Here is a 20,796-nt window from a genome sequence, read left to right as displayed (position 1 = left end):
AGGAAGGAAGGAAGAAAAAGAAGGAGAAGGAAGGAAAGAAGGAAGGAAAAGATAAAGAAGACAAGAAAGGAAGGAAGGAAGAAGGGAGAGAAAAGAAAAGAAAGAAGGAAGGAAAAGGAAGGAAAAAGGAAGGAAAAGAAAGAGAAGGAAGGAAAAGAAAAAGAAGACAAGAAAGAAAGAAAGAAAGAAAGAAAGAAAGAAAGAAAGAAAGAAAGAAAGAAAGAAAGAAACCCTCCACCCAGACTACCGCATTCACACCTGCAGGTCTTCCCCCTCAGCAAAAGGGGATCCCACCGAGCCGGCCCTCCGAGTTCCTCGCCCTTGAGGGGAGCCGCGCGCCCTCCCGCCGTAAACAAGCCCTCCCGGTCCTTGGCGCGCGGGCCCGAGGCGGCACCGCTGTCTCCCTTCGCCCAGGCGGGCCGGTCCCTCCTCGCCCCTCCTCTGCCCCCCATCGCGAGGCAGCCCCCCCGCTCCAGCCTGCGTGCCTGACGGTCCTCCTCGGCTCTCCCGAGCAGTCGGGGCGGCGGCAGCGGTGCCCACGCGACGCGCTGCCCGCCTTCTGCGCACTGCCTGGTCCGCCTGGCTGCTTTTTCGCTCGCTCGCTGGACGCCGCCAGCCGGCTCCGTCTCATCCGAGGGCGAAGGAAGCGGGGGCGGGGAGAGGAGAGCGCGGGGCGGGCTGCCCAACCGACCGCCCGAGCGGGCAGGTGAGCGCGGCAAAGGCGGCGGAGCTGCGGGAAGGAGAAGGCGAAGAGGACGCAGGCGCGCGCGGCGGCAAGACGAGGGGGCGAAATGTCGGGGGTCGCCCGCGGACCCTGCCGGCGCTTCACGCGCGGAGGGAGGACGGAGGCGCCGCGGTGCCGAATTGGGGGGAGGGGGGGCATCCCGTTGCTTTGGGTGGCCGGAGAAGGGCAAGGCGAAGCCGGTCGGGGACGCAAGCGACAGGCCCCCTCCTTTCCGCGGGACGACTTTGGTCTCCGTTCCGGGACGGGACTCTCCGGCTCGCGCTCACTTGGCCACCGCCGCCTCCCTCCACAGCACGCGTGGATAACGTGCGGCGGGATGTCGTGGGAATGAAATAGATAGGAATTGGATACATGGCTAGGTAGGTAGGTAGGTAGGTAGGTAGGTAGGTAGGTAGGTAGGTAGATGGTAAAGGGGTAACGGAGAAAAGGAGGGAGGGAGGGAGGGAGGAAGGAAGGAAGGAAGGAAGGAAGGAAGGAAGGGGATGAAGGGGTAAAGGAGAGGAAGGACGGGAGGGAGGGAGGGAAGGAAGGGAGAGGTCCAGAAGATAGGAAGGGGATGAAGGGGTAAAGGAGAGAGGGAGAGAAGGAAGGAAGGAAGGGGGGAGGGAGGAAGGAAGGAAGAAGGAAGGAAGGAAGGAAGGAAGGAAGGGGATGAAGGGGTAAAGGAGAGAGGGAGGGAGGGAGGGAGGGAGGAAGGAAGGAGAGGGGTCCAGAAGATAGGAAGGGGATGAAAGGGTAAAGGAGAGAGGGAGAGAAGGAAGGAAGGAAGGAAGGGAGGAGGAGGAAGGAAGGAAGGAAGGAAGGAAGGAAGGAAGGAAGGGGTCCAGAAGATAGGAAGGGGATGAAAGGGTAAAGGAGAGAGGGAGGGAGGGAGGGAGGAGGGAGGGAGGGAGGGAGGACTAGACTGGACTGGACTGGACTGGACCTGAGTTGCTTGCTGATATGTTTGTAATAACAATCCACTAGGCTGACATTTTAATGCACCTCCCCATTCCCCATTTTATCATCCCACTTTGGGGTCGGGTAGAGGGCTTTAAGGTCCTCTCGGAGAGATGCTTGCTTGCCAGTCGCCAGCAGTGCTGTGTTGGAAGGGGACCTAGGCGTTGCTTCAGGACTCACAGCTAAAAGAAAGATTTCACTTCAAGGTTGGTGGGCTTTGGGTAGCACATGTTGCAAGGTTCAGAAAACCCCAGAAGTCCCCTGTCTCCTGACACTTGACTCTGGCAGGAGACAATCACCAAAGATAGATTGATTTGGTCCACGTAAGAGGAGGCACTAAATTGTGTGCACTAAATTGTGATCTCTTCTTTCCATAACAGATTGTGTGTATCTCAGGCTTTCCCCTTCCAATTGCTCTCTCTCTCTCTTTCTATATTTTCTGGAGGAGACGATGGGAGGTGATGTCAAAGGAAGAGATGATGATCAGAATCATTTTCCTCAAAGTGATCTAAATCTATGCCCTGTGGTTTTTCTCCCTTTCTCCGTGCCACAGAGTATGGGGATAAATCCAGTTTATGTAATAGGAGTATTCTGTTTGACTGTCTTGCTCTATCGGTGGGGTTGCAAGGATGAGAGCCAAACCATTCTCAAGATGTAGCAAAGGAGCAGGAGGGTTTGATCTGAGTTGGGTCACAAGGATCTTTATTGAATCTTGCAGTAGAAGAAGAGACAGAACTTCTGATGTGACTTCATCTCACACTCAGGTTCCTCTGTCATTTGATGAAATAGCATTGTAGCAAAAGAGAGAGATGGAAGGTTTTTTTTTTATTTGTTTGGGCATCCAAAGTTTTGGTGATCACTACAAGTTTACCAGGCATATCCATATTTCTCCAGCCTGGTGTCTCTTAAATAGCTTAATTCAGCTCCCCTGAATGTGGCTTATCATCTAGTACAGAGGTCTCCAAGCTTGCAACTTTAAGACTTGTGGACTTCTCCCAGAATTCCTCAGCCAGCCATGGCTAGCTGAGGAATTCTGGGAGTTGAAGTCCACAAGTCTTAAAGTTGCAAGTTTGGGGACCCCTGATCTAGTACAACTTCAGTGTAGCAGGTTGAGGAAACATTAGCATTGTTTATGTGTGAATGTGGATGTTAGAATACGATGGATTCTTCTGGAAAAGTTCAAGTCATAAGGAGACTTCAGAAATTGTGGGTGCTTCATCACTGGAGGTTTTCAAGAAGAGACTGGACAGCCACTTGTCATAAATTGTATAGGGTCTCCTGCTTTAGCAGGGGTTGGACTAGAACAGCGGCCGCCAAACGGTGGGCCATGGGCCGTGATAAAATTTCGGTGGGCTGCAGAGAAATCTCACCCCCAGAGCACCCCCCCCCCAAAAGCAATTAATTCAGGCTGTGCAGAAACACAAGGCTGCGCTGCCCACATGGCCCGCGGGAACCCTCCCTGCCCACTTCCTCCTTACCCGGTAAACTTGCCTGCTAAATTGCTATTTTTCCTTTTTCCAATCATCATCTATTCTGCTCTGCTGGGAGATTTAGATTAGCTGGGAAGCAGGAAATGGTTGGATTTCTTGCTTTCTAGCTAAGCACAGCCAAATCTCCCTTAGGACTGAAGGTTTGCTTCCAAGCAAATTCAGTGCAGACTCATGGCAAGCAAATTTGAGCGACTGAGCTAGCCGATGGAAGATAGATAGATCACTGAATGATTCTGTGAACAACTCAATCTGCCTGCCTGCTTTGCCTGATTTTGGGTAAAAGTTGCTCTTTTTTATAAAAAAAAATCAATATTTACATGCATGGTGTGTTGTGAGTTAATTTTATGAGTTTGCTTGCAAGCAAATTTTATGTGACAGACTGAGCTAGCCAATGGCAGATAGATAGATCTCTGAATGAATCTGTGATTCTGTGAGCAACTCAATCTGCCTGCTTTGCCTGATTTTGGGTAAATGTTGCTCTTTTTTAATAAAAAATTCAATATTTATATACATATTTATAATATTTACATACAAGCCATGCCCAGCCACTCACATGACCACCAAGCCACACCCACAAATAAGGCCATGCCCACAGAATCGGTTAGTGGTCCCTGTGATCTAAAATTATGAGTTTGATGGTCCCTGAGGTCCAAAAGGTTGGAGACCCCTGGACTAGAAGAAATCCAAGGTCCTTTCCAGCTGTAGTCTGATGGATTGATGGGTTCTGTTTTTTCAACATTTTGGAGCATGTGAGCTGAAGACGAGGAACTGGTTACTTTTTGCTTCTCTAAAAGCTGCATTTCTACCAAAAGAAAAAAACTTAAAATATTATAGATGTGTTAATCTACTTTGGCATCCTTAAGAAGATGCTCCAGAGAGTTATAAACACAGCACAAAAAATCATCGGTTGCTCTCTTTCTTCTTTGGAAGAGATTGCGAAGACCAGACTCCTCTCTAGAGCAGGGGTCTCCAACCTTGGCAACTTTAAGACTTGTGGACTTCAGCTTTGCTGGCTGAGGAATTCTGGGAGTTGAAGTCCACAAGTCTTAAAGTTGCCAAGGTTGGAGACCCCTGCTCTGAAGCACTAAAAATCTCCACAGACCGTTCTCATCCTGGTCATTCATATTTCGAACTGTTACCATCAGGGAGACACCATAGGTGTCTTAAAATGAGGACTAATAGACTGAGAAACACTTTCTTTTCCAAGGTAATAATTGTCTTGAATCAAACAATGCATATGTGATTTAAGCCCGATGTATATAGTGGCACTTTTAAACTATCTAACTTACTATATGTTTTAGATAGGTTTTAGACTTTTAAACTATCTAACTTACTATATGTTTTAGATAGGTTTTAGACTAGGTTTGTTGTTGTTGTTGTTATTATTATTATTATTATTATTATTATTATTATTATTATTATTATTATTATTATTATTATTATTATTATGTACTCTGTAGTGTGATTGTGATGTGGTGTTTGGGGCACTGTGCTGGAGTAGCTTTCAAATTTCATTGTATTTGTAGAATGCAATAACAATAAAGGTATATTCTATTCTATTCTAAGATGCGTAGACATCAACTCTCAAACTCACTGAGGAATTCTGGGAGTTGAAGTCCATATATCTTGAAGTTGTCATGGTTGAGAAACATTGATTTAGAATATCGTGTTGGAGTGGTTGAACCAAAAGTTGGGAGATTCTCATTCAAATTCCCTCTCTGCTCTAGAGGTTCACTCAGTAAATTTGGACCAGCCAGGGTCCAAAGCCAGGAAGAAAACTGCATTTCAGTTAAGGTGAGTACAGGTGGTCCTCGACTTACGACCACAATTGCGCCCAACATTTCTGTTGCTAAGTGAGACATTTGTTAAGTGAATTTTGCCCTATTTTACGACTTTCTTGTCACATTTGTTAAGTGGGTCACTGCAGTTAGGTTAGGAACATGGTTGTTAAGTGAATCTGGCTTCCCCAATGAATTTGCTCGTCAGAAAGTCGCAAAAGCTGCAACCGTCATAAATATGAGTCAGTTGCCAAACATCTGAATTTTGATCACGTGACCATGAGGATGCTGCAACAGCCATAAGTGTGAAAAATGGTCATAAATCACTCTTTTCAGGGCTGTTGTAACTTCAAACTGTTGCAAGTCAAGGACTACCTGTAAACAAGAGAATTCCATTCCGTTTGAATTAAAAGGGAGATTTTTACTTGCTCGATGTTATAATGGAAAGATATAAAAATAGTCATCAGGGCTAAGCCCATCATGGACAGATGCCAATTAACTCAGCCAGAAGTAATTTTCAAGCTTCAATTTGTTCTTAGATTTGTCCTTCCTCCTGGCAGGAAATGATCATTTACCCGTATCCAGTTGGGAGATCTTTTGACTTGGGAAACAGAACCACGACACACCACAGAGAAAAAAAAATCGCTTGTTTGGTTATATGCACTTACAACTGTGACATTTTGTCCAAGAGAATATCCAGTTTTCTGAATCCAAATGGTTTGGCTTCCCTGAAGTTAGCAGGTTACTCTAAGTATAGGATAGGATAGGGTAGGATAGGATAGGATGGGATAGAAAAGGAAAGGAATAGAGAATAGGATAGGATAGGATAGGATAGGATAGGATAGAATAGACTTCTTTATTGGCCAAGTGTGATTGGACAAACAGGGAATTTGTCTTCAGTGCATAAGCTCTCAGCGTGCATAAAAATGTATTCATCAAGAATCATAAGATGCAACAGTGATAGTCATAGGATACTAAATAAGCAATCAAATCACTAGGAAATTAAAACTATAAATTGTAAAGATAACAAGCAACAAGGTTACAGTCATAAGTGGGAGGAGATAGGTAATAGGAAGGATGAGAAGAATAATAGCAATACAGTCTTACTTAGTAACTAGTTTGACAGTGCTGTGGGAATTAGTTGTTTAAAGTGATGGCATGTGGGGAAAAACTGTCCTTGTGTGTAGCTGTTCTGGTGTGCAGTGCTCTATAACGTCATTTTAAGAGAAGGAGTTGACACAGTTTATGTCCAGGATATGAGGGATCTGTAGATATATTCACAGCGCTCTTTTGGACTTGTGCAGTATATATGTCCTCAATGGAAGGCAGGTTGGTAGTAAAAGTTGGTCTTGTGAAAAAACAACAACAGCAACAATTCACACAACATCTGAGGATTTCTCCATGCTGCGGACATGATCTGTGAATTGTTCCATTTTTGTCCAGGTTGCTTTGCTCACACTCACTAAAAAGACCCTGTCAAAAAAGTCTTTTAAACTTGCATGATGCCAAGATGTGTTGAGGCTGCGAAAGCCCTGAACAAATAAAAGAGACTGAAGCAGCATGAAGAAAATCCTTTGGTGGCAAAATCACTAGGAATTACTGGAAGGAGGGTAGGTAGGAACGCACACCTGGCTGTTTGATTACTTTGGCATTTGCAAATTTGATAGTCTCTGTCTCTCTGTTGGTTTGGTTTGCAAAGTGCTCTGTCAATTGCAGAGATTCCCTAGTTTTTGTCATATATTTTTTTTAAAAAAGTGTGTGTGATGTGCAAATTTCTGTTCATTTTCCCCTTAATAATTTTCAGCTCCTCTGCAAGGATTAAGCAAATGGTTTCTTCTCTCAGCTCACCTGTCTCCAGTCCTAGATTTCTAAATTTTGGGTTGGGTTTCTGCCAATTATCTGAGTTTAGAATTTTAAGTCTCTGAGTATGAGAGAACTGTAATTAAAATTTGCAGCAAAATTTGCAAACTTTTGGTTTGAAGTGGTTGGCAAACAAATATTCTGCTGGTTAGTTAAGGCAAGGTTAGTTAAGAGAAAAGAAGAAGCCCTGAGTTCAAGACCTGCCTTAGTCACTAAAGCCAAATAGGTGACTTTGAGCCAATCAGTAGGAGATTGTGAGTTCTACTCCTGCCTTTGGCATGCAATCTAGCTGGATAACTTTGGGCTTGTCACTTTTCTCAGCCCAGCCCACCTCACAGGGTTGTTGTGGGGAAAAGAAGAGGAGGAAGGTGTGTTGGATATATTTGCCACCATGAGTTAATTGTAAAAATAATAAATGTGGGATACCAATAAAATAAAGAAACATACATATAGACATAGTATATATTGGCTGATTCACAGGAGCTTTTCTCCTTGTAGAGAAATCTTTTATTTCCTTGCTGTTAACTTGGTAATATTTATTGGATATCTTTTTTTCTCTGCCAAACAAACTTTTTCACATTGCATTTATTTATTTTACTAACAGTGATGGGCAAAGTTAGTTGTAATTACTACCTTCTATCGTACTAAATTCTTAAAAAGAAATGTAGATAGATGATAGATAGATATAGATAGATAGATAGATAGATAGATAGATAGATAGATAGATAGATAGATAGAGATAGAGAGAAGGTAGGTAGGTATAGATAGAGATGATAGAAAGATAGAGATAGATAGATAGAGATAGATAATAGATAGAGATGATAGATAGAGATGATAGAGATAATGATAGAGATAGAAATAGAAATAGAAATAGATATAGATAGAAAGAAGGTAGGAAGGTATAGATAGAGATGATAGATATAGATAGATAGATAGATGATAGATAGATAGATAGATAGATAGATAGATAGATGATAGAGATTGATAGAGATGATAGAGATCGATCGATCGATCGATAGATAGATAAGAAAAATTCTTTCACAGAATCACAGGGACCTTCAAGATCATCTAGTCCAACCCTCTGCCCAAGGCAGGGGAGACCTTATATCATCTGCATCAAGGACTGTCCAGCCTAGGCTCTGATATGTTCGGATGACACCCTCACCCTTTTGTACAACCCTGCCACAAGGTCATGCTCTGTTTCCTTCGCCTAGGTCGCCAGCCCCAATGGGAAATGGTTCGGTGAAACCCAGGTACCTGCGGAGGTTGGACAGCCACGTTGGAAGCTGTCCTTTCGGTTGTTCCAGTTGCGGCAAGGTCCTGAAAGACCCGGCCTTGAGCCTCAGCACCATAACAGGAGCTGCAGATCTTCTGAGAAACAAGATTTGGGAGCTCGAGAAAGAACTGAAGAGACAGGAGGAAGAGCAGCATGAGAGGGACTACCACATCCTAGAGCTCCAGGAACAGCTCGCCAAGCAAACGAAGACCATCGGAGACCTCACCGAAGAGCTCAAGTGCAAATGCATCCAGCTGAACAAACTGCAAGATGTCGTGGTCACTCAAGGGACCAACCCTTTCCTTTTCCCCAGCCTTACAGAGACACCCAGGGCCAGCCAGGTGGCAGGCAGCAACAGGAGGAGGGGTGCAAAAGAAGGGGTGTCTGCAGAGCCAACCACCCGGACATATGACCTAACCGAGCAACCTCGGTTTTCGTTTGAAAAAGCCAGAGTCCGAAAAGCCTCAAGGTGAGCATGTTTCTCGTTCCACTTACATACGATTGGGGAATCGGTGTGCTTAGCACATCATGTTGTGCGTTGACCAGAATGATTACTGAAACTGACTCTAGCCAGCTGCTGTCATAATATGAAAAATCAGCCATTTCTTTCTTTCGATTTTATCTTTAGGCTGCCTTTCAAGGCCGGCTTTTCTACTCTCAACCTAGCATCTTAGGATCTCTCTGGCCAGGAGTACATGTGTGTATATGACACAGTGCAATGGACCTGGAAACCTAGTTTGCATGTAACAAGCCATGATGGTTTATTTTTATTATTACTCAAGTAGTTTCTATATGATGGATATAATTTAAGTCCTGGGCCCACCATTGAGTCGTAGATTGCATATTTAAAGCTCTAAAATTCTGAGCAGAGCTTATTGCCCTCTGAGCTTGGTTGTTCTTCTGCAGACATTAGCACTGATGATGTTACCTAGTTTGGGTAATGAAACATCTGCAAGAAAACAAGCAAGCTCAGAGAGCACCAAGGACCTACAAATATTCCGTTCTACTGGTTCCGAAATTCTTTCCACATTTGGTGCCATGGCACTGTGTGTCCATATGTCCGTCCGTCCATTCATCTATCCACCCATCCAGCCAAATTCCCTAAACTTGTGTGTGGTTTATTGAAAGAATAAATGAATGAAACACATACATACATACAGTACATATATACATATGACAGGTTACGCATCGGAAACAAATTCCTTATGTAATCACACTTGGCCAATAAAGAATTCTGTTCTGTTCTAGTCTAGTCATTATTATATATTCTATTCTATTCTATTCTATTCTATTCTATTCTATTCTATTCTAGTCTAGTCTAGTCTAGTCTAGTCTAGTCTAGTCTAGTCTAGTCTAGCCTAGCCAAGCCCAGTCCAGTCTAGTCTAGTCAGTCCATTATTATCTATTCTATTCTATTCTATTCTATTCTATTCTATTCTATTCTATTCTATTCTATTCTATTCTATTCTATTCTATTCCTACATACATTCTGTGATGGTTATTCCTTGTCTGCAAGGAAGTATTTGTTCTCCGAGGACCTTGACTCTGTAACTGCATAAGAGGAGAGAGATTTAGGATGAAAAGAAGAAAGCAAGGAGAAGAGCTAATTGTTCTGGCTTGTGCACAAAAGCTGATGCCAGTTCTTAAACGTAAAACTCACTACTTATAAATGGCTCTTCCAAATGAAGAAACCGTGGGCTGTTTTTGCTTAAGGTCCAGGGGAGTCATTCTAAACATATGCCTTATACTTTGTGCTTTCATTCTGCTCCCTCTGAATATTTTCTTCTCCTTTTTGCCAATGGAATTTATCTGTCTTTGCAACTTAATTGTGGTGCATGTACACAATAGGCTTGTTTTTATAGCTGATGCCTGCAATAGATCAGAAGTTAAAAAAAAAAAACACACACACAAGTATTATCCCAGGCTTAGAAATGCTGCCCAACCAATGCCATTCCCAAGTAAAAACTGATTTCAAACAACAAAGCTAGGCAGTTTCTATAATAGAATGGAATGGAATGGAATGGAATGGAATGGAATGGAATAGAATAGAATAGAATAGAATAGAATAGAATAGAATAGAATAGAATAGAATAGAATAGAATAGAATAGAATTCTTTTATTGGCCAAGTGTGACTGGACACACAAGGAATTTGTCTTGGTGCATAATCTCTCAGTGTTGATAAAAGAAAAGATACATTCGTCAAGAGTCAAGAATCATCAGGTATAACGCTTAATGATAGCCATAGGGTACAATAAGCAATCAAATCATACTAGGAAACAGTCCATATAAGTTGTAAGGATACAAGCAACAAAGTTACAGTCATAAAGTCATAAGTGGGAGGAGAAGGGTGATAAGGTGTGATGAGAAGATTAATACTAATAGTAGTGCAAACTTTGTAAATAGTTGGACAGTATTGAGGGAATTATTTGTTTAGCAGAGAGATGGCATTTGGGGAAAAACTGTTCTTGTGTCTAGTTGTTCTGGTGTGCAGTGCTCTATAGCGTCATTTTTGAGGGAAGGAGTTGAAACAGTTTATGTCCGGGATGTGAGGGGTCTGTAAATATTTTCACAGCTCTCTTTTGGACTCGTACAGTATACAGGTCCTCGATGGAAGGCAGATGGGTAGTAACTACAAGGTGAATTTCTTCTTCTCTACATTTCTCGCTTATACATGAATATAAACAGAGGTTAGAGGAAATATACAATTATGAAAATCACGAGAACTTGTTTAAGAAGTTGCCCTCTCGTGTACCATGGCACACGGTTGGTTAAGTTCTTATTGCTCTTCCTTTTCATCCTAGCTCCTGTTCTTCCAGCGCAGTGTGTTCAACCTTGGCACTTTAAGATATGTGGACTTCAACTCCCAGAATTCTCCTACCAGCCATGCTGGCTGGGGAATTCCCCGAGTTAAAAAACATGTCCATTAAAGTTGGCAAGGATGAAAAACCCTGCATGTAGTCCTTGATTTACGATTGCAATTGAGCCCAAAATTTCTGTTGCTAAGCAAGACAGTTGAGTTTTGCTGCATTTTACAGCCTTTTTTTGCCGCCGTTGTTAAGTGAACCACCACTGTTATTAAGTTAGTAACATGGTTGTTAGGTGAATCTGGCTTCCCCATCGACTCGGCTTGTTAGAAGGTTGCAAAAGGGGATCACAATGACTGCAACCGTCATAAATATGAGTCAGTTGCTAAGCATCCGAATTTTGATCACGTGACTATGGGGAAGCTACAATGGTCTTAAGTGTGAAAAACAGTTGTAAGTCACTTTTTTATAACTTCAGACAGTTGCTAAACAAATGGTGATAAGTTGAGGACTACCTGTATTCTAGAAGCTTTGTTCTTTCAGGGTTCCTCATCTAGTCAAGTCCTAGGGTTGCTTACGTCAGAATACTCCAAGGCAGCATTAAAAAAAACCCACGATGGTGGCCACTCTAGGGTGATCATGCCTCAGTCTTTAATTGTGTAGCCATGGTTGCTACATCTTCTTTTAAACATCTCCTTATAGGCCACCCCTCAGAAAACCACCTGTACAGATAGCCCTTGACATACAACAGTTCATTTAGTGACCTTTCAACGTTACAACGGCCACTGAAAAAACTGGCCATTTTTCACACTTATGACCATGGCAGCATCCCCATGGTCATGGGGTTTACATTAGGGTGCTTGACAACTGGCTCACATTTATGACGGTTGCAGCGTCCCCCAGCCACGGGTGGGCTTCAGAAATTTTAGCAAAGGGTTCTCTGCCTGTTTGCTGGGTGGGCGTGGCCATGGTGGGCGTGGCCTAGTCGGCCTCCTGCACCAGGTCGGGGAAGGGCGTTTTTCTCCTCCCTGGGCTCCGGAGGCTTTCCTCAAGCCTCCAGGAGGGTGAAAATGGCTTCTCCAGGCTCCGGAGGGTCTCTGGAAGCTGGAAACGGGCCCATTTCCGGCCTTCCTGAATTTCCGGGAGGCCTGTTTTTCACCCTCCCTGAGCCTCCGCCTGCACCCTGCGCTTACCACTTGGATGGGAAGGTAACAGTGCTCCATGATGGCTCCATGACTGGACATGTCTTCGGACAGTGCTGGCTCAGTGGTCTTGAAACAAAGACTAGCTGAGTAAAATCTGGAGGGTGTCTTTTACTTTACTTACATTTATATGGTTCCTGGTTGTATGTAACTTTTAGTTGTTAATGAGGGGTGTTTGTGTCATCCCACTCCCCATTAGATATGGCCCTTGTTTACTTTGTCACCTCTGGTTTAAGGCAAATTGTGGTTGGTCAGGAGCAAGTCAGAATTAGGTGATAATCATTTCCAGTTTTTTTAGCAGCTACGTGGGTAAGAAACCAAAATATTAGTTTCCTACCGTGACACACGATGATAATTTTTCGGTGTTGTTATGGAAACAGGTGATAACTCTTATGGGTCAGTGTGTGGTGTATTTGGCTCCCAAGGAGAAAGGAACTTTGGAGAGATTATATAAATGAAACCTGTAAGGAATTTGAGCTCCGTGAGAAGGGAATAGAGACTGCAGAGAAAAGGGAAGTGGGCTTGAGAAAAGCTAACCATCTCCTCGCTTTCCTTCTGGGGTGTCTATCAAGAGTGCAAAGCCTAAAGATATTTTTTTAAAAAGGGAATTACCATTTGTTTGAATGCAACAGCATTAAATGGGGGAAAATACTAACCGCTGCATGAGATATTTATGCTGGTGTTTGTTCCATTTTCTAATTATGGGCCCTCTGACAGTTCGATTAAAAAAGCAACCAACTCTTTTAGGCGCTGGAGAGTCTGTTCAGCATAAAACCATCATATCTATCTCTGAAAGAAACCCGATGCTTTCTGGTTTCTCCAACATCAGAGATTTAGGAGGAGAAATCTCTACAAGCATCAAGCCTTTTAGGGAACCACTGATTATAACAGATAACAGCTTCATTCGCTCCTAAATATTGAGTTTGAGACTTCTAGAAAGTCAGAAATGGTCCACAATTAACTATTGTGACCATGGGGGCCTTTTCTCATAACCTTCCAATCATCTTTTTTTTTCTGTCACGTCCCAACAGCATTGCCCTCACCTCTCATCTCATCACACTCATCCCTAGCCTATGGGAAGAGATGGTTTCAGTTGTTCTTAGCTGTCCTAATGTGACAGTTTTCTTCTATATGGAATGGAATGGAGTGGAGTGGAGTGGAGTGGAGTGGAGTAGAGTAGAGTAGAGTAGAGTAGAGTAGAGTAGAATAGAATAGAATAGAATAGAATAGAATAGAATAGAATAAAATAGAATAGAATAGAATAGAAGAATAGAATAGAATAGAATAGAATAAAATAGATGCAACGTATGCAATAGGATAGGATAGAATAGGATAAGATAGGTAGGGTAGGGCAGAATAGAATAGAATAGATTAGAATAGAACAGAAAAAATTATTTGACCAAATGTGATTAGACTCACAAGTAATTTGTCTCCAGTGCAGAAGCTCTCAGTGTACATGCAAGCAAAATAATAATAATAATAACAACAACAACAATAATAATAACAACAATAACAACAACAACAACAACAACAACAACAACAACAAAATCACCATTGGTCAGCTGCAGAAAGCCACCTTACTGGGATCTGCTCGCATAATCCGCCAATACATCATGCAGTCCTAAATGCTTGGGAAGTGTTTGACGAGTGATTTGTGATACAAAACCCAGCATAATTATCTCATTTCTGTGTATACTGTCATTTTTTATGAATAATAATAATAATAATAATAATAATAATAATAATAATAATAATAATAATAATAATAATAATAATAATAGAGGTGACTACATCAAGAGAGTGAAAATGATCAATGGAATGCCATCATGGCAATCAATACCTGGGCAATACCAGTCATTAGATACACAGCTGGAATTGTGAACTGGACTCAAACAGAATTAAAAACAACGGCTAGGAAGACCAGAAAAATAATGACAATGAATCATGCCCTTCATCTCGCAGTGACATTGACAAACTCTACCTACCAATGCAAATAGGTGGGCGTGGAATGTTGCAAGTACGTCAGATAGTTGAAGAAGAAAAAAGGGCTTTGGAAGAATATCTGAAGGACAATGAAGAAGATGCACTGAAGTTAATATGCCGGGAAGGCTTGATGACTACCAGGGAGACCAAACTGGCCTACAAGAAAGACCAAATGAACAATAGAATGGAGGCATGGGAAGACAAAGCACTACATGGCCAGTATGTTAAAAAAAAAAAATAGCAGGGAAAGCAGATAATAACAAGATCTGGCCATGGCTAAGAGCAGAAAAGTTAAAGAAAGAGAGAGACCGAGGGATTAATTCTGGCTAAGCATGACTAAGCCTTAAAGACAAATGTATTCAAAGCCAGAATTGAGAAGACAAGAACAGATAGTAAGTGCCACCTATGCAAAGAAGCTGAAAAAACAGTGGATCACCTGGTAAGCTGCTGCAAGAAGATTGCACAAACTGACTACAAGCAGCGGCATGGCAAAGTAGCAACAATGGTGCATTGGAAGATCTGCAAGAAATATCATTTGCCTGTAAGCAAGAACTGGTGGGACCATAAAGTAGAAAAAGTCATAGAAAATGAAGAAGTTAAATTGCTCTGGGACTTCAGAATCCAGACAGACACGCCCCTGCCACATAACACCCTGGACTTAACAGTTGTCCATAAGAAAGACAGAAAAGTCTGGATAGTGGGTGTGGCGGTGCCTGGAGACAGCAGAAGAGAAGAGAAAGAACTGGAGAAGATAACAAAATACAAAGACCTACAAATAGAAATAGAATGACTATGGCAAAGGCAAGCAAGGGTAGTACCAATAATAATAGGAGCCTTGGATGCAGTCCCAAAACAACTGGACTGCAGCGAGATCTGTAATACCATCAAACATCCAGATTTGCCTATCCCAGGTCCTTGGTAAGAACTCGATAGGTAGACAAAAATGCCAAACCCAGTCTGAACATCTGGCTGACTGTGCGATGAATAATAATAATAATAGGTAGTAAAGAAGGTAAGAAGGATAATAATACTACAACCATACAACATTGGGTAAACGTACAGAGACATTAGACAGTACTGTGAGGATTAGGTGTTTAGCAGAGTGGTGGCACAAGGGAAAAAACTGTCCCCGTGTCTAGTTGTTTTGGCGTGCAGTGCCCTGTAATGGCATCCCGGAGGGAGAAGTTGAAACGGTTTGTGTCCCGGATGTGAGGGGTCTGCAGATGTCTTCTTAGCTCTCCTTCTGACCCACCACCCAATATGCAGGTTTTCTATGGAAGGCAGGCTATTTGCAGTTGTTCTTTCTGCAGTCCAAACTATCCGTTGGAGTCTGTACCAGAGGTGGTATTCAGCAGGTTCTGACTAGTTCTGGAGAACCGGTAGCAGAAATTTTGGGTAGTTCGGAGAACCAGCAAATACCACCCTCTGACTGGAGATTTTACAGTATCTTTCCCCTGCCATGCCCACCAAGCCATGCCACAGAACCGGTAGTAAAAAAAATTGAATCCCACCACTGGTCTGTAGCTATCCTGTTTCATTGGTATACCAAACTAGACAGTTATAGAAGTCTATATGACAGACTCAATAATTCCTCTGTAAAACTGTATCAGCAGCTCCTGGGGGCAGCCTGAACTTTCTGAGTTGATGCAGGAAGAACCTTCCTTGTGCCTTTTTAATGATGGTTCTTTATTTAATGATGTAATTTATTTAATGATTGTTTTTTAATGATGGTTTAATGATGGTTAGGTGTGCATTTCAAATCCTGGGAGATTATGAAGCCCCAAACTTGCAGTACTTGCTGATACTGTTCTCTCAAATATAGTAAGAGCTGGTAGAATAGGAGGGCTCTTCCTAAAACTTACTCTCATCTCTTCAGTTTTAAGCATGCTCGTGTACAGTATATTTCTACGCAGCTGAAACTATATAAAATGAGTTAAGCTGTACCAACAATACCTTGGAAGGAAGTCAGATGGCTGCACCAACCACAGAATCCCAAAGGTGCTTTTTTTTTCAAGAGGCAACTGGACTTTCTGTTTTTTCTTTGAAAATGTTTCACTTCTCACCCAGGAAGCTTCTTCGGCTCTGATTGAATCATTCCCCACCAATCCAGTCAGAGCTGAAGAAGCTTCTTGGATGAGAAGTGAAACATCTTCAAAGAAAAAACAGAAAGTCCAGTTGCCTCTTGAAAAAGCACCTTTGGGACAACCATGACCTGGAGAACTGAGAATCTCCATAGACTCCAACCTCAGAGTCTGGCAGGGATCAGCAACAGGACATTAGATGTCATGCCTGTATATCTTTTTGGTTGGCCCAAAAGATATAAGTGGATAGGACTTCAGCTCAGCAGTGAAGAAACACCTTTAGTTGTCCCTCACAATTGCCCTGTCCAAATGACAACCAAATAGCCTTCTTGAATTCCCAGCAATCATCCAGAATAGGAATGATGGATGTCATTGTGTTCCACACCTGATATGTGAAATGCCAGGAGAGTTCATGATATCTCTACTTCCTTATGATGAAGCATTCTGAGTTTGATATATGTTGATCTTTGTTCCCGGAAAGTTAGGTGTGGGCTTGGAGAAAGGTCACAGAAGGTCATAGATGAGATCTGAATTGGACTAAAAGCCAGTAAACATCCTGAGGCACTTCTGATGTTTTCCATGTAGTTAGTGATACTGATCGACCTCTGTGCTTTGCAATTTGCAACCTCTCTTAGATCTTCATACAACTCCTTTTTCACTATGCTCCTCTTAAGAATCATCTCTCTTCAACATTAACCCTTGTGCAAAGGTCAGAAAGTTTCTGGATTATTTTCCCCAAACACGGAAATGAACAAAACTCAAGTTTTATGACTTATTTATTAAGATAGTATTGCCATTCTGACTTTTGCTTGAGTGTTAGAGGCGTTTTTCTATCATCCTCTAGTCTAGTCATATTCCCAGGGCAGTTTACAGAAAGTATAAGACAATGAAAAATATGAACCCAAACTCAAACGTAGATGTTTTAAAGAAAGCATGATAAAGCAGACGGCATGACTAACAGTTTAATAACAAGTGTGGGAAAATAAAATAAAGATTTTGTGTGTCATCACAGAAACAAACCATTCTCTACTTCCACATGGGATGATGAGGCTACAAGAGAAAGGTCTTAATGTACATAACTATATGGGGGGACCAATAAAAGATGAGAGTATGTGTAGCTCAGCTCTGAATTGTGATGCTCTTAGGTAGTCTCTGAGGGTCTCCGAACTGCATAGAATATTAACAACCAGTTCTAGCGAATAGGTGCGAACTGGTAGAATCCCACCCCTGTAAAGAGTCTATGGAGATTCTCAATCCTCCAGGTCATGGTTGTGTTCTCATCCTAGAAGTTTTCAAAGAAAAAAACCCAAGACAGTCCAGTTGCCTTTTGGAAAAGCACCTTTGGGACAGATAACTAAGAAAAACAAGACTGCTTTAAAATTTGTATGCATTTCCAAGATGGCTTATTTCTCCATTTGAACTCCTAGAATTGGGTCCCCTAGAGATCACGTTGAGTGAGCTGGCCAGACTCAATTCAAATTCTCTCTCTCTCTCTTTTTTTTCTATTCTGTTTTCGCTATTCCTTAGTAACAACCACTTACGGGTTAATGCTTGCTGATGAGTTTTGTTTTTGTGACCTATTTACAGCATAGCTTTTAATTGGGAGCACCCAAACAATCAAAGTTTTCCATCTGGATTCCTGGGATGTCATGGTATTTTCCTAACCTTTTATCACTACCATTCTTCATCCTCAGCTCTGCTGTAAAAATAATAAAGGAAATAAATCAAATCACAAAATGAAAAGTGATTGTTCACTGTCAGGGCATTCCCTAGAGATGTTAATGCGATGCATGATTTTTCTGAGACCATTTTACAGCATGTTGTTCCATTAATCCATGTGTAAAGGGACTTGGAGGTTTTCATGAATGGGATGTAGAGATTTGTTTCACTACACTGACTGTTCAAGGGACAGTCATAATAGTTACCCATAATTGCTAAAGCGCAAAGCCTGCTCCTCTAAGTTAGTTCTGGGTTCAGGTTTGCTTATTTGGAAATGAATGACAAAAAAGTTTAATCACGTGTTTCTTTACCTCAGCAACTGTTAAGATGTATGGACTTCAACTCCCAGAATTCCCCAGCCAGCATGCTGGCTGGGGAATTCTGGGAGTTGAAGTCCATACACCTTAACAGTTGCTGAGGTAAAGAAACACTGGTCCAATGTCTCAATTTTAATGGACTTATGTTACGTGACCATGGACAGACCTATTTGGCAGGAATTTGAGGCAAACAAGTGAAAAGAGTAGCAGAAGTGGTAAAAGGATTCGTGGCCTTTGTCTTGAGGTGAATAAATATTTAGTTAAGAGATAGATAACATAGATCTTTCAGAGACTTTGGACTATGACTCCTATAAAGACTTGCCATTAATTGAAGCTAAAGCAGAGGTGGGCTGCCGCCGGTTCACACCGGTTCACACGAGCTGGTAGTTCAGATTCTGTGCAGTTCGGCGAACCGGCAAATCCCACCACTGGCTGGCCCCACTCATTTTTCAGGCTGTTTTTCAGGCCATTTTTAGTCCGAAAAATGCCCTGAAAACACCCAAAAATGGCCTGAAAACAGCCAAAAAACAGGCCAAAAAATGGGCGGGGATAGGGCCAGCCAGTGCTGGGATTAGCCCCAACTGGCTGAATGCTACCTCTGCCTTTGAGGCGAGTGGCCAGAAGGCAGGGCTGGGTGTGATGAGTAATGTCACCCACACAGTCACATGACCAACTGGCCATGCCTACCCAGCCAGAGAACTGGTTGTTAAGTTATTCAAATCCCACCACTGAGCTTAAGTCCAAAATATTTGGACAAGAGAAAATGCCTCTCCTCCTAACAGTGTAATAGAAACGTCTGCTACAGGATTTGCAAAGGACTACTGGCTTAGATAGGTTTAGTGGAAGTTGCAATGATCCACGATATGTTTGTCTGTCAGTGGCTATTTATGATGACAGCTGCTTGCCATCACTGTAAATATCATCTCTTAGGTATTTTAATTGCTTGGAGAAAGGAGAGCAGAGAATTTCACCTCTTGATATGAGTTCCCTATGAAGTTGCTAAAATTGATATTGATTGTTTATAAAACTTTTGAAATAACAAACAACCTGCCTTGGTAAAGCAGCAAGGAGTTATTAACGATCTAAAAGTAAAAGAGAATATTGGTAGCTCAAGGTTGCACTGTAAGGTCCTTGAGTCTCTAAATTGAGTTATTTTCTTGCAGACATTTCATTACCCAACTAAGTAACCTCATCACTGTCAGAAGGGGGTGAGTTTGCTCTCTGTTTATATACAAGGGGCTTGACCTGTCATTGTTGGTGGAAGTAAACACTTTGTATATAAACAGAAAACAAACCTTTTTAACACTGATGATGTTGCCTAGTTGGCTAATGAAACATCTGCAAGAAAACAACGGAGTTCAGAGAGCACCAAGGACCCCACAGATCATGAATTGCTTTCCTTTGTTTTTAAAATGAAGTCTACTAACATGAAGTCAACAGAAAACTACTTGCCACATATAGGTCAAAAGGGGTTTAATAAAAGCTGCTTGTGTGAGCAGTCACCTTCTTGTTGGAAATGCAATTCATGAGTAGATACATTGACTTATAAATTTTTTTGACATGACCTATTACTGACATATTGGGGTGTGCAGTCAATCGTACTGTTAATATGGATGTGTAAACAACCAGATTATTCAGTAACCATTGTACACTTAAGTCTCATATGTTCTTCTTAGCTAGATCCTCCATACTTTGGGAGTGCAAATCACAGCAAGAACTCTAGACTTTTTAGGCATGGGAGCTAAACAATAACAGTTATTTTGCAACATAAAAGAATTCCGAACTGGAACCACAGCAGAGGACAGTTGTATAGATTGCCAGCATTTGAATTGATTTGTTTTGTTTTTACAAAAGGGTGCAAAGTAATGAAGCCACTCAACTTTCCCTAATTCCATAAATCAAAAAATTATGGGAGCAGCCTGGTGTCTTCTCTTGCCGTACTCTTTTCCGTGAATCTCATCATGGAGTCATCACAATGAAAAAAGAAAGAAAATCACTCTTAAGTTATTTGTATTTTCTTTTATTTCATCTTATTTGTTACCTGCTGCTCCTGGAACTTTCGTTAAGCATTTTGTCTTTGCTATCAACTCCCTCCAGCATTTCATGTTTTGAAGCTGACAGAGTTATGAATTGCTTGTGCTTCCTAGCCTTGGTCCTTTGTCATAATTAGAACTGCAGCATTGACTTTGGGTGTATTGGATGCTGCTGAAAATTGCTGCGTTGTTTTCTGGGTGCTGAAATAATTGTTCTATGGCTGAATGACTCAACCAGAACTCATTGCGGCAGTTTGGCTTTTCTTATCAGAGTATTGGCAGCTCTAAGGCAGGGATGGTAGGAAAAAGATCAGTATAACCAGATATGTATAATCCTGTGGGCTATCACTAGGTCAGGGGTGTCAAACTCAAGGCTGCGGGCTGGATTTGGTGGTTAGATCTGGCCAGCGGGACCACCCTGGAATCAGCGAAGGACGGGCCTGAGGTGCCTCTGCCAGCAAAAACAGAGTTTGGGAGGGCTGCATGAGGCTCTCCCGAGCTCCGTTTTTGGCTGCAACGGCCTCCTGCAGCACTCTGCCAGTGAAAACGGTGCTCGGGAGCGCCGTGC

General features: G+C 42.3%; 1 protein-coding gene across 3 annotated transcripts in view; it reads left to right on the top strand.

The window, feature by feature from the left end:
* Positions 1-504: 504 nt before the first annotated feature.
* The window catches only part of PRKG2 (protein kinase cGMP-dependent 2), a 79,988-nt gene continuing 59,696 nt past the window's right edge, over positions 505-20,796 (top strand). Inside the window, exons 1-2 of one of the 3 annotated variants that reach the window (XM_087962753.1) lie at positions 505-706; positions 8,027-8,557. In XM_087962753.1, the coding sequence (XP_087818879.1) occupies positions 8,040-8,557 (518 nt within the window). In that variant the 5' untranslated portion in view covers positions 505-706; positions 8,027-8,039. Of the gene's footprint in view, positions 707-1,727; positions 1,891-8,026; positions 8,558-20,796 lie in introns of those variants that run through there. The other 2 variants (XM_087962754.1, XM_087962755.1) reach the window with 2 other exon arrangements.

Source organism: Notechis scutatus, chromosome 4 (genome assembly GCF_049901735.1).
Source record: "Notechis scutatus isolate UNSWTSFEM ecotype Mainland chromosome 4, rNotScu1.2, whole genome shotgun sequence".
NCBI lineage: Eukaryota > Metazoa > Chordata > Lepidosauria > Squamata > Elapidae > Notechis > Notechis scutatus.
This window is presented reverse-complemented; position numbering and strand designations above follow the sequence as displayed.